The sequence below is a fragment of the Sminthopsis crassicaudata genome, chromosome 2, assembly GCF_048593235.1.
Source record: "Sminthopsis crassicaudata isolate SCR6 chromosome 2, ASM4859323v1, whole genome shotgun sequence".
Classification (NCBI taxonomy): domain Eukaryota; kingdom Metazoa; phylum Chordata; class Mammalia; order Dasyuromorphia; family Dasyuridae; genus Sminthopsis; species Sminthopsis crassicaudata.
In genome coordinates, this window is record NC_133618.1 from 551,998,964 (window position 1) to 552,012,991 (window position 14,028).

At 33.6% G+C, this 14,028-nt stretch overlaps 1 protein-coding gene across 1 annotated transcript in view; it reads left to right on the forward strand.

Annotated features, from left to right (window-relative positions):
- Positions 1 to 14,028, forward strand: part of ADAMTS17 (ADAM metallopeptidase with thrombospondin type 1 motif 17) — a 451,660-nt gene that overhangs the window by 64,630 nt on the left and 373,002 nt on the right. The window contains 1 exon segment of the mRNA XM_074295031.1: positions 13,193 to 13,365. Within this exon segment, the coding sequence (XP_074151132.1) occupies positions 13,193 to 13,365 (173 nt within the window).

Consider the following 14,028-nt stretch of genomic DNA (forward strand, 5'->3'; position numbering starts at 1 on the left):
AGTCAATACACCACAATTCCTTTTTGCCTTGGGCCATAAAGCCTACTCCTGTCTTTTGAAATGAAGACACAGGAGTTTTGTATGGATTAATGAGCAGTGCTGATGATATTATCACCCTTCCTTTTCCTCCTCCTCCTTCTCCCTTGGCTCAGGAAGGTGGGGCTGAGGGAAGAAGAATTGGAAAATTCCCCAAAGGCTGATTTAAAATCCAACAGAGCTTTGCACATGAAAAGAACTAAACCTCTTCTCAATGGAAGAGTAATCAATAAATTCCTTAAGACAATAATACACAAGGTAAACCAACAAAACACTAAAAAGAATTTCTCCAACTGAAGTCCATGTGGTTTGTTTATTTCCCTCCTTAGCTTCAGCCACTGGTTTGAACTTTTCCTGTTTTATCTGTAGTAACCTAGCTTTTTCTTCTTTCTCTATCTCAACCTGTAATTTAACCTGCAATTCCAGCAACTCTTTTTTAATTGTTTGTGGTTCTATTTTTAACTCAACTTCTAGTTGTCCCATTTTATACTCTATACTGTCATACATATGCATTAGCTCTAGGTTGCTCCCTCTCTGAGCTATATTTAATGGGTGGGGGGATAGCCTTCTCGGAGCTTGATTACAAGCTTCCTGCTGTTCTTCAGTGGTGATCTTTGTTAAAAGATCTTCCATCTGGCTCTTTAACCTATTTATATAAGCATTATGTTCAGCTGTATCCTTGAGCCTGATCCCAGAGTTACCTGGGTCCATATTGACTCTCTGCCTTCCCTCCTAAGCAGCGTTTCTACTGGATCTTTCAGAATTTTAATTCTGAATATTAAATATTAATTTTCAAAACCTGATAATTTCTGATGTGTCCACGTTCAGGCGCCATTTGTAACATGCCCTCCTGGCAGTTACAATAACTAGTCTGCCCTAGGCCTAACAGAGTACCTTTGACCACTGACCTTTTCAGTGTCAACTCTACCTGGCTCTCCTCCTCTGAGGCCTTCAAAGGTCTCTGGCCACGATCTCTTGAATCTATAATTTAATAACCAATAGCACACTCAAGAACAGCCACATGTAATCTTAAAACCTTTTATTATACCTACTCACATAATGCCCTGACTTGTCAGCTCCCTAGTGAACACCTGGTCTGAAGACCCACATGTTCTCTACCAAACTCCTTACTTACCTCTCGGCTATCCATCAGCTTGGCTTGGCTTGGCTACCCCAGGCTAGGGAGCCAGGTTAAAGAGAGTGACTGCTGTCTGCAGTGGGCTTATAAAGGGCCTGTGAGGTCACACACACAGCCAACCAGAGAGAGAACCATCACCCATTAGGAAGCTATCTCAATATGGACAGGATCCCACCCACAGGGCAGCCCTATATCCCCAGAGAATACTTCTGGGCCACTCAAATCTTCTGTTGCACTGTGCCTGCCCATTTAAAGGGCCCTTACATTAAGTGTAGAATAACAGTAAGTTTCTAAGACATGATTCAAATTCTGTTTTTCTTGACTTCATGTCTAGCATTCTACCAACTATGCCACGTAAATATGGAATTTAAGTGTGGAATCATACATGAGATTCTAATCCTTTCTCTTCACCTTTTGAAATTTTCCACTTTAAAGTTTAGATGCATGCCAGAGGTCTGATTTTTCTCTATTTCCCTATCATAATTCAAAGATATAGTTAGTGGTCATTCCCCTTTCTTTCTAAACCCAATGTCATACACATCACTTCCATCATTTCTATTTTAACAACCAATTTCTTTTCAGTTAGAATAAAATTCAAAATAGAATTTCCCCTTGTTGTTTCTCTACTTTTTAAAGGATTAAATTATTAAGGCGAATTAAGATATTACTTGTCACTGATTTTGGCAGATAGAGATGTTCAACATTTATTTTATTTAATTATATGGATAATTGAATTCCTCTTTATTATGTTATGATGCTTATGTATCAGACTGGTTTGCCATTTCCTAAATTAATGTATTGATTAATCCTGTCTAAGGTGGCATATAATATGTCCCAAAGTAGCTTGCTTTTGCCATTTGGAGTCAGGATCACTAAATGTCTTTATTCTTGATCTTTTACGGTCACCCCCCAATTCTAGGTCACGAGTGCGAGAGTGTGTGAGTTCCACGACCCAAGTTTTGTACTATAGTTTTCCCCATCTGGTTTCTGAATTTTCAGGACTATATCTTCTTAATTAATAATTCTACTTGTGTTTTCCTCCTTTTTGTCTATCCTATTCTTTTGAAATAAGATATGTCCTTTTAGAGCTATATTTCAGTTGTAAGGTTCATCCTATCAAGTCTCAGTGATATCTACAAGGTAAACTTTTCCTGCTTAGTTTAAGATTTGTCTACTTTTTTCTTGAATATTATCTATACTTTGTGCACTGTTTGAGATGTTTGAGGACATGGCTTCTATTCATAGTTCCTTTATTATGCCTGCTATCTTATAAACTTCTGGATGTTGCTAATATTATCTTTGTTATTACCATCTTAGATTCTGATATAGACTTTTGAAAATCCAAAGTCCAAACCTTGGTATTTGGGAACTTTGATTTTATCTGACAGGCTATCTTACTCCTATCTATTGCATATCTTCTGTCTGATAATCAGTTCCTCTTAACCTGTTCTTTTCTTGGAATCCCTTTATATCTGGAATCTTCTTTGTCTGGAAATGGCCAAACTGAGGCTTCTCACTTTCTAACTAATTTGGAACTCTCTTCTCTTTATGTCAGAAGTTGGACACTAGCTGTACCTGAGTAGAATGTACTTTCTCTCTATAAAACGCCTAGACCTCTTCAGTTTTCCTGACCTACTATCATGAATGTTTCCCAATGACTCACCCATTGAACTGACAAGAACATGATATACTGATGTATCTAGTTCTGGTGACAGCCTTTTGCAAAAACACTATGTTTTCCCTCATTCTTCCTGAACCTCTATAGTGATAGCTCTGATTTTTGCTTCATAATAATAATTTTTGCTTGATAGCAGCAATCAACTATTGTCTCAGTTTGGGGGCATAGGCTACTCTATTTTTAGAGGAATAAGGTGCTGCCCAGTTTTGTAGATGGATGCTACCTAGGTATCATTCTTTTGTTCCCCATTTTCTTTACTGTGTTCCAAGTTTAGGGCTAATATTCCCAGCAGCTTTCCCTTAAACACTCAAAATAAAAGGACTTTATTGCGTTTTAGAATTGACTGTTTTGCCTATTTCTTTTGCAAAACTCCTTTTATTTAGAGCAACAGATTGCATTAGATTTCTGATATTTCAGTTACTATCTATGATTGGTAGATATACACAGCAGTTTTTTTTTTTCTTATTTGCTTTTCATTTTAAAGCCCTACTGATATTTATTATGGGTAGAGAAAATATATTCTTACCAGCCTTTCTTAAGTACACTTTATCTCTGGCCAGTGGTCTATTGTTTCTATGTTCTAAACTCTAGTCCAGAAATATGTATCATTCTCAGACACCTTATTTTTAACCAGCTATTTACTTTCCCAAAGTAAGGCTCTTTTTCATAAATATCAGTCTTAAGAGACAAAAATCTATGCCTCTCAGGTCTTCATTTCCTTCTAAGACTGTAATATTTAGTAATGTTTTATAAATTCTTTCTGATTATACAGAAATAGGTAGTATTCATCTCATTTGACATGTCTTTCTTAGAAGGTTCTCTGCCATATTTTTGTATATACCCTAGGAAGATACATACTTATTATTAATATTAGGTCAGTAAATAGCTGCCTTGATCTGTCTCTTAATAAATACAATTTGGTGTGCATTAAAATGTTGAAATAAATATTAAACCACTAATCCTCAAAAGATCACAAAAGTAATGCAAAAGTAATGTATTGGACTCTAATCCTTCTTGGAACTAAATGGGTTAATATTAGAGAGGAAATGACTGTCTTCTCTTCCATTGGGTTCTTTCTTTACTATGGTTCCAGATTATGTTGCTTTTTAGAATAGTAGCCTTTACCATGGAGAAATTAACCTTTGCCACTAGCACTCAAAAATGTTATATTTATTTTTTATTAGATTTTACACACAAATGTTTGAATTCATGTTAAAAGTGATATCCAAGATTTCTTACATAAGATGGATAATTGTTGTTGGATCTGTTGAGAGAACATGGAGATTCATTTAGTAGTATTTGATGAAGTCCTCTATTAAAATGTTGGCAAAATAAGGGTAAGATTTTCCTATCTTCCATTCTTTAGCCATGGCCAGTTTGTTTTCATCTATATTTTGTTTATAAGAAATAATTATTCTTGGTTAATTACTTTATAGAATATATTTTTTAGGTGTAGATTCCTTGACAGCCCAGATGCTGTTTGTTTTCATAGGAAGCAAGATGATTTGGGGATAAGGTATGCTGAAAAAGAGGATTATTCTAATTGAAGCTAATGCATAATTGACAATGATCTGTCTTGTCTTCTGAATTGTGGGGGTACATATCTGCAAACAGATCAAGTTTGCTTCTTGGTTTCTGAATTTGTTTATGCTCAGTGCTCCCTGTAGCTCTGAGATTTTTATTATTCAGTAATTTGAAAATACTGAATTATAATTTTCATATAACAAAAGTACATATTCAAGAATACTTTGTTGCTGCCAAACTTGAAATGTGCCTTCTGGTGTTAATTGTAAAAATGATACCAAAGAAAGTCTTTGATTCAAAGAGGGGGTTGGGGAAAAAGCTAGGATCTGCCCTGGGAGTTGGGTTTCAGTTTGTTTTGTTATAGAGACAAGGTAGTCTGTCCTCTTTCCCACAGGTGGTAGATATGAGTGACTACAAATTACAACTTTGGAGTTGCAGCTGTTAGTCTTTGGTAACTCCCTAAATTGGCAGGTTTCCAGGACTGAATAAATTTTTTTTATTTAAGTCTAAAATGGAGAACTTGCAATGTTCTTAATTTGGCAAATTAAATGTTTTGGTTTTCACTGCTTTTCAAGCAACCATTTATAACCCACAGATGTTACAATCAAACATTTCTCATAGGATATACTTATGTAATTTAGAGAAGAAAAGATAAAAATTATACAACTTTTTTTTGCTACTGGGAAAAAATTCTAAAAGAGATGATAGTTGGATAATTAGGCATAAATTTCAAGCCTCTTCCTCTACCATCACTTCTTGTATTTTTAAAAATTCTTCTTTTTATCTTTAATACCTTGAATATTTTTAGAAATCTCTAAATGATTCCTCTAATGCTATTTTAAATATATACATATATATTTCTGTATTTCTATATTTTGTTGGATCCATGATCTCATGAGTATAGGCACAATTTTCACCTATGTAGATTGATTACAATGCTTCTGTATCTTCTCATCATATATGATTCTTATCCATGTCCTCCCCATAAATCCTTTAATCTGCTAAATTCACTGGAGGCTTTCCTTTAAGTATTTGGATATTTCATGGATAGTAGTGTACCACTACCACTACTAACACAGTTATCTGTGTTATATATAGCCTTTGCATTCTAGCTACTGTGCCTTCTATGGGCTGCTATCCATCTAAATTTATGCTATATTATAGGCAATAATCATTCCTTATCCATCTGTTTTAGTTTTTTAGTTTTTGAAATGCTATTGTGAATTGCTAAGTCAATATCTTGAGTGGCTATAGATATAATTTATAGAACTATAGTATTCAAGCTTTGATACCATCAGTGAAACATTTATTCACCACAGGAGTATTTATAGAACTTCATCATCTATAAGGTTCACCTCTTTCATTTTAATATTTTCTAGATGGTGAACACCTTTGGTGAGCAAGATTAATCTTGTTGTTGCTGCATACAATGTTATCTTGGTTCTGCTCACTTCAGTTAGCATCAGTTCATGTAAGTCTTCATAGATTTTTTCTGAAACCAATCTGCTCATCATTTCTCAGAAAACAGTAATATTCTATTACATTCATATAACATAACATATTCAGCCATTCCCCAACTGATGAGCATTCAGTCAATTTCTAATTTCTTGCCTTTTCAAAAGTCCTCAAAAGAGGGCTGCTACAAACTTTTTTTGCACATTTGATCCTTTTCCCTTTTTTATGATCTTTTTGGAATACAGTATAGATATTGCAGGATCAAAGGATATGCATAGTTTAAAAGACCTTTGGACATAGTTTTCAAATTGCTCTCCAGAATGGTTGATCATTTCACAACTCCACCAACAATGCATTCATTAGGTATTCTATTTTTCTCACATCTCCTCCAATAGTTCACATTATTTTTTCTTGTCATTTTAGCCAATCTGAGAGTGGTGAAGTAGTACCTCAGAGTTGTATTTCTTTGAATTTCTTTAATCAACAGTAATTTAGAGCATTTTTCAAATGACTAGAAATGACTTTAATTTCATCATCTGCAAATTATTCATATCATTTGACCAATTATCAATTGGGAAATGGCTTTTATTATTACAAAATTTGAGTTAGTTCTCTATATATTTTAGAAACCTTTATCAGAACCTTTATCAGAAACACTGGATATAAATAGTATTTCCCGGGGTTTCTGCTTCCCTTCTAATCTTGACTGCATTGATTTTATATGTATAAAACCTTTGAAATTTAATGTAAACATTATTTGCTATAGATTTTTTCTACTGAAACAAATGCTTTTTTGTTTATGTAATCAATAGATGATGGATGCTGTGGGATCTTCTTGTATATTCTGAACCTCAGTGAAATATGTGACTGTAGATGTTTGCTATTGAACATTGCCTAGGAAAGCTTGCCTGTTCCCCTCAATTTTTTTTTTTTTTGGTTATCTTGTGCATAAGTCATTCTCATGAAGATTTTGCAGAATTATTAAAATAGGTATATGAAAGTAGGTAGCAATAGTTGCTGATTTCTTTTTTCATCTTTGATAATAAAATCATTTGCAATTTTTTTTTTCTATTCTTTTGGTAACTTCTCTTGGAAATACATTGAAAATTGATCCCTAAAGGCTGTTAAAATTATTTTGTGTACTATATGGATTTTTTCAGGGTGTATTTGGTCAAGTCCAGCTACTTTTCCAAACTTTATCCTCTTATTTGGTTTTGCCTTAGTTTTGTTTTTGTTTTTGTTGATCTTGACAAAAAACAAGGTCACAGCCAATATAAAGTCTCTTCCTTCAAATAATATCTCCCCCATTTAACAAGTAATTGGTCTGACATATCCCTCCACTTTTGTCATTATTTGTTAACAGAAAATAAGTTTTTAAAATGTTTAAAATAATTTGGTATTTATGATTTTATTGGATCTGATCAGCATATATTTATGCTGTTTGGTTCTATCTTAATTTGCCTGATTCATAATCATTGTCCATATTTTATTTTGGCATTGATTTCATGTGTCTCAAAAATACAGATCTTCCGAAGATCTCTGGATTATTTTTAATTTTTAAAAATTGTTATTTTTTGTTGTAATTTAATCTATGAAACTCCCATGTGAGGACAGCTAGATGGTGCAGTGGATAGAGTACCAGCCATAAAGTTAGGAGTACCAGAGTTCAATTTTGGACTCGGGATACTTACACACTTACTAGCTGTGTAATCTTGGGCAAATCACTTAATCTCAAATGCCTTTAAAATAAAACTAAAAAAAGAGTCCCATTTGCTTTAATTGGTTGATAATCAAATATTTTATATATTTTGAAATTATTTTAAATGGGATTTCTCCTTCTTTTATTTTATTATAACTGTTTTCTCTGTCCCTTTCAGTGTTGTCAAATTCAAATGGAAACAGGTCTGTTAAATTGTACATAAGGATCCCTTACAGTCTATACATTAACATTAAAAAACTCATATTAATATTATCTATGTTCTATTAAATGTTATTTATTTTGTTAAATATTTAATAATTATTTTTTAATCTGGTTCTATTTGATTCCTCTAGTCTAGAAAATCAATAAAAACAATAAATCCTGGTTTGTAACCCTTGACGCTTTCTGAGATTTATGTGCTTATGTTGAAAATATGACAATTGATTCTCCCAACTGAATCTAGTTTTGGCATACACATGGTCTTCATCTCACATTGGAGAATATATTTTTGCAACAGGATTTTGTCTGTTCAATGAGTTGAGATTTTCTTCCTTTCTTCCTGTGAACTCACTCATTATTATTTTTTATAGATTTTTTTCTTGCTGAGATATTCTGGACTTATTTTTTACATTATTCTTTTTGATTAGTTTACATCTTTTACCTCTTACCTCCCCTCTCTGCCCTCTCCCATTCCTCAATTCAATATTTCAAAATACATTGATTCATCTGAAAAGGAGATATTTCAAGCCTCTTCCTCTACCATCACTTCTTGTATTTTTAAAAATTCTTCTTTTTATCTTTAATACCTTGAATATTTTTAGAAATCTCTAAATGATTCCTCTAATGCTATTTTAAATATATACATATATATTTCTATTTATTTTTCTTTTTATTGGCATCTAGAAATGAAGTAATAATTAAATTATTTGTGTTTTTCTTAGTAATTATATTATCCTTTCTGTGTTGCTCGAAGAATTTGTAAATTGAAAAATCTGTTCTTTCTTAAGTAACACTCTAAATGGTACACTTTAAGGTCCTCTCAGATTTTTCATTAATGATTAGATTTGCAGAGGATGGCATTTTAAGTTTTGTCTTAATTTCTTTACTTTCTAGAATATGGTATTTCATTCTTTCTACAGTTTCTGAAAGATACACAAAGATCCTGTGTTGTCCAAATTTCAGATATTGTGTTATTCAAATTCTGTTCCTTAATACCACAATACAGTTTGTTAGAGCAGGAGCAGAGTGTCCTGGGAGAGTCTGCAATAGCATCAGGAAAATTCTTAAGTGTTTCCCAGAGTACAGGCAAAAGGGTCAGGTTGTGCACTGGTAGAGCACGAGGCTGATTAGGCATGTGGTCTTACATAGTTGTTTAGAAAGGAAACTATGAATGAATGAAAAAAAATATTTATCTAGTGCTTACTGTGTGGCAAGCACTGTGCTTGCCTCCATGGCTCCCCTGAGAATACAAATAAATAGAAAATAGTCCTTTCTCTCAAGGAGCTTATATTCTAATGAGGAAACAGCACACTTAATAGAATGGTGTTTGAGGTTCATGAGCAAAGCCACAGAGGAGTAGATTGAGATACCTTGCCCAAGGAACAATCACAGAGGTCACCTAATTAGATTTTTAAAAATTTGAAATCAGCAATAGAGTATAGCATGGTAGCTGATGTGGAAATGTTGAAAGTGAAGTCAAGCATGACTGGATTCTGGGCTAAGCTGCAGTGAATTGTTGAGATAATTACCAGTCACCATGGGTGAAGAGAGTCTAGAGCATGAATTCTGAATATGAAAGGGTTAAGTTCCCCAATTGGACAGTATAGTGGTTAGTATGGAAAGATCCAATTATTAAAACCAGGCTTGGTTAGAATCTCCCAAGAGTTCTATTGTATGACTAAGACATCCACCAATCAGCAAACAGCCAGGAAAGAATATCTTTGCCATTCTGCTATTTAGCAGAATTTTTCCAGACTTGATGATTCAATTCCTCCAAGCAGGGTATCTGGGTTAGTTTAGAAAGCCTGATTTGGGATATGGGCTACATATTGCTTTCTTTGTGCTCAAGAATTATATTACTATGTTCATCATTCATATGTGCAAATTTAGTTAAAAAACACCCCCTAATTTTATGTTACTTTATGCTCAACACATTCTTATTATTATGTTCATCAGTGCATCTTGTGGACTTTTATCTCTGTTGCTCAAGTACAGAGGCTACCTTATTTATCCTTTTATCTTCCCTTAGTTTATAATGCATTGCTTGATAATTTGTGTTTGTTGAATGAAGTCACAAGTTTTGGAAACTGCTGCTGTTTATGACTGTGCTAATTCATCTTGTATTTTGTCAGATACTTTTGTTTGGGGAAAAAAAACAGAAACAAAAAAACAAAAAATAAACCTCTAACTCTCTTCTCATCTTCCTCCCCACCCCCTGTCTCCTAAGATAGATAACTTAGATAACAGTCACAATGGTATGGAAGGATGGTGGGATGGGTATAACTTGAGGATAATTGATTGGAATAATTGACAATAAGATAAGTTAAGGAGATTGATGAGAGCATGCACATGCCAAGACAGTGGCAAATTCCTTTATATGTATATTATTCTCCATGCAGTCTTCAGGTATTGACATCTAGAACTTCAGTGACTGATCTAGTTGGTAGACATATTGAGGACCCTGAAGTCCTATTATGGATTTACTTCATTTTGCCAAATTTTTTCCCCTTCACGCTTATACTTTCTGTCTTTGATCAGATGATGTGACTTTGTGATACCTTAAAACAATTTTTTTGAATTAAAAAAGAAAACTTAAACCATCAGTCTTTTTATGGCTCATTTATTAATTATGTAGCAAATAAGATTTGTTTTGTTGTTGTTTTTTTGACTAAGGACTGGATCAGTGCAGGCTAATTATCAAAGCAAAAAAGAACAATAATCACACTTGCAAATTATCATAATAATAAATAGCATTTTATGGCTCTTAAAGGTTTGCAAAACATTTTATCTTCTTCACAGCCACCCTTCCTATTTTTCAGATGCTGAAATGAGACAAGCAGAGGTTAAGTACCTTGATCAGCATTATGTGGCTGGTAAATATCTGAGTTCAAATTTGAACTGAGATCTATGCTAGATAATATCTAGCACTCTGTTCACTGTATGTCCTAACTTCTTAATTTCATTCTTCTTTTTTTTTTTTAACTGTTTCACTTTTGTCGTTTTTTCCCTTAGCATTTAGGACAAAGCCCACTAGATATTAACCACTTAATAAATGCTTGTTGATTGATTGACTACAATTTCAAAAGCTAAATGATAGTTTGTTTATGTCAGTGTCCGGAAAACTGGAATTCAATCCATTCCTCTAGTACATAGTTACTGTGTAACCTTGGGCAAATCGCTGACCACTTTACAGATAAGTAGCCTGTTTTGTTTGCTTCAGTCTGACTCTTCCTGACCCCATTTGAGATTTTCTTGGCAGAGGAACTGTAGTGGTTTGCCATTTCCTTCTCCAGTTCATTTCACAGGCAACTAAGGTAAACAGGCTTAAGTGACTTGTCCAGGGTCACGTAGTTATTAAGTTTTTATTATTAATTATCATTATTTATTATTAATATTAATGTTAATATTAAGTTATTAAGTATTTGAATATAGATTTAAAATCAAGAAGAAGAGACTTCCTGATGCTTTCCTGTCGTTCTACCCAGTGTACTACTAGCTGCCCTAATAATATCAGAGTTCTGCAAGTGAGATGTTGAAATCTAAGGTAAAACAGTTTCCACTGATTTTGATCAGAACTTTTCTGCCAGGATGGAAGTTGGGCAGTATTTGACTGATACGTTTTGGAATGATTTTGTAGAAGGTAGAATTGCTATAGCATCAGAGGCACAAGTGTTGGAGTTGACTAATTTAAAAATTTGATCAGGAAAACTGGAGATTGATACTGGTAGATCCATTTTGTGGCCAAGAAGAGAAAAAGTTAAAAATAGGAGCCAAGTCCCCATAACTAAGCTAGAAAACTGTCTAACTGTGTGGAATCACAGATGAATGATAAGATATAAAGGATATCCCCTTTATCTGGGGATAAAGAGATTGGTGTGAAGTCTAAGAAAACCGCTGAGTTCTCTTCTAGATGGATGAGTTTCTGACTGAGAGGTTTTATGGGAAATGCAACTTTTTAATAAATGCTCAAGATTTGGGGGAAACCTGTCCTTAGGAAAGACAGTCTTTTCTGGATTTAAGAGCACAGATGGCTATGATTTCATAGAAGACAGAAAATATGCTGATTCTAAATGGCCATGGCTTTCTTTGAATTCTTAGGTTTTTACTTTCTTCCTGTAAAAAAATAATGATAGGTCTTTAGTAATGGGAAGGGTTAATCTAACTGATATTGTGCTTTATGCCATAACCAGATCTGTTTCCCCAGGAAAATGCTAAGTCTGATTAATGTTAAATAAGGTAATTATGAGATTCAAACAAATATGTGGAATTAAAGAAATTTCATTAATAGATAATCCTACATTTTTATGGGTCTCCATGAATACAGAATGTATTATTATATAATACAGTAGATTAATAGTTAACTTGAAATTAATATCAGATGTAAAGTAGAGATAATTTATTAACTCAATAATGGTCCTTCCTGCTATGGAAAAAGCAAGGGAGGCATGATAGAATATGCTTGTAATACCTGCTACTGGGGAAGCTTGGGAGCTCTGAACATCAGATAACTAAGTCACTTGGGTATCTATCTGCACTAAGCCCAGCATCAATATGATAAGCCCTTCTCAGTGAGAGTTCAGTGGGTGAACAGAGGCAATATGAACCAGCTATGGTCAGAAATGAAGGATCAAGTGTTCTCTGTTGGTATCATTAATGGATTCAAAATGGCTGCTACATTTCTCATCTAGGTAAGATAAGGAGTCCTCATTTCAAAGAAAAGAAAAAAAAAAAAGAAAAATTCAATCTCTTATCTTAAGTAGCATGTGCATAATTATTTCATTGCATTTTTGTTATAATTTCTTCTATCACCATTTATATTATATTTTTCTTATTATGACCTTTCTAAAATAGTTGTTTTAGTCTGATTGTCATATCTCCTCACAGGTATTCTGTACTATAGAAGCCTATTAAATTTCTTGACAAAATTAGTAGCAAACCGTTTCAGAAACACTTTTCAAATTGAGTGTCATTGAACAGTCTCTTCATTAAATATTTTCTGATCATTCTTTACCCAAACCCTTACTCCTTCTGTCTCTCCACTACACATCTTTTTTAATCAGTCTGTCACTATCACTTGTTTCACTGATGGAGACAGATTATTTTTCTAAAATTGAAAACAAAATTTCTACTTTCTAGAATAGCTTTGATTGTGAGCCTGTTCATATATTAGTTCTACTTGAGTTCATTGGATCTTACTTTTATTTTTCTTTTGTGTGTGTGTGTGTGTGTGCATTTGTTTCCCTTCTTACTTTCAGTTGAACATATAGAGTTGTACAACAAACTATTCCTTGGCTATATTGATTTGAAGATTGCACAGGACTTTGAGCTTAGAGACAATTCTAAAGATAATTTCATTGGTATTAGCATTACAAAAATCCCTGTGAAGATGCTTATTTATCTGATAATTTTGAAAAAGTCTCTTAAATATCTCCTTTTTTTCTAGAAAAGAAGAAAGCAAAAAAGAGCAAAACTACTAGTGATTGGAGAGAGCGAAGGAATGCCATCAGACTCAACAATGAGTATACTGTGGAAACACTGGTTGTGGCTGATGCTGATATGGTCCGATATCATGGTGCTGAAGCTGCACAGAGATTCATCCTCACTGTGATGAACATGGTATGATCTTAGAGATTCAGATTTTCTTTGTTCTAGTGGTTTATGTTTAAAATTTTCCTATCTTCTTGTCATCATTGTATAACTAAACTAAAGGAAGGAATGTAGAATACAGTACATTTTGAAAGATCTTCACTTTTTAGTCAGAGTTTCTAAGAGGGACAGCCTTTGGTCCTTAATCCTGGAGGCCCGTGGCAGCATTTGTACCAACTCAAAATTACTGGACAATTTATCTTTGTTTAATCTGTTGGTGAGCCAGGTGCAGTTTAACAAAGAGAAAACTTAGAAGCTAAATTTTAGAACTAGAAGAATTCAGTCTTCTCATTTTATGTAAAAGGAATTTGAGATCAAATAGCCTTTCTATCTAAAGGCAGCCTGTACAAGATTGCCCACTAGATTTCTATAATTTCTCACTAGAGCATTGAACTCATGTCATTGAACCTTGGTTCTAGGCTTATTTTTTGACTTGAGGTCATACCACAAGAAAATGATAAAACTGGAACTACTGAGTAGCTCTCTTGACTTAGGAGCCTTACTTTTTTGTTGGTTTGTTTGTTTGTTTTTACTATTCTACAAAAGTAAACTTCATTTGTATTCTAGTAAACTGTATTATAATTAGAATGCTTGAAGTTTGTTATTTAGAAAATAGATGTTATTTGTTCAACT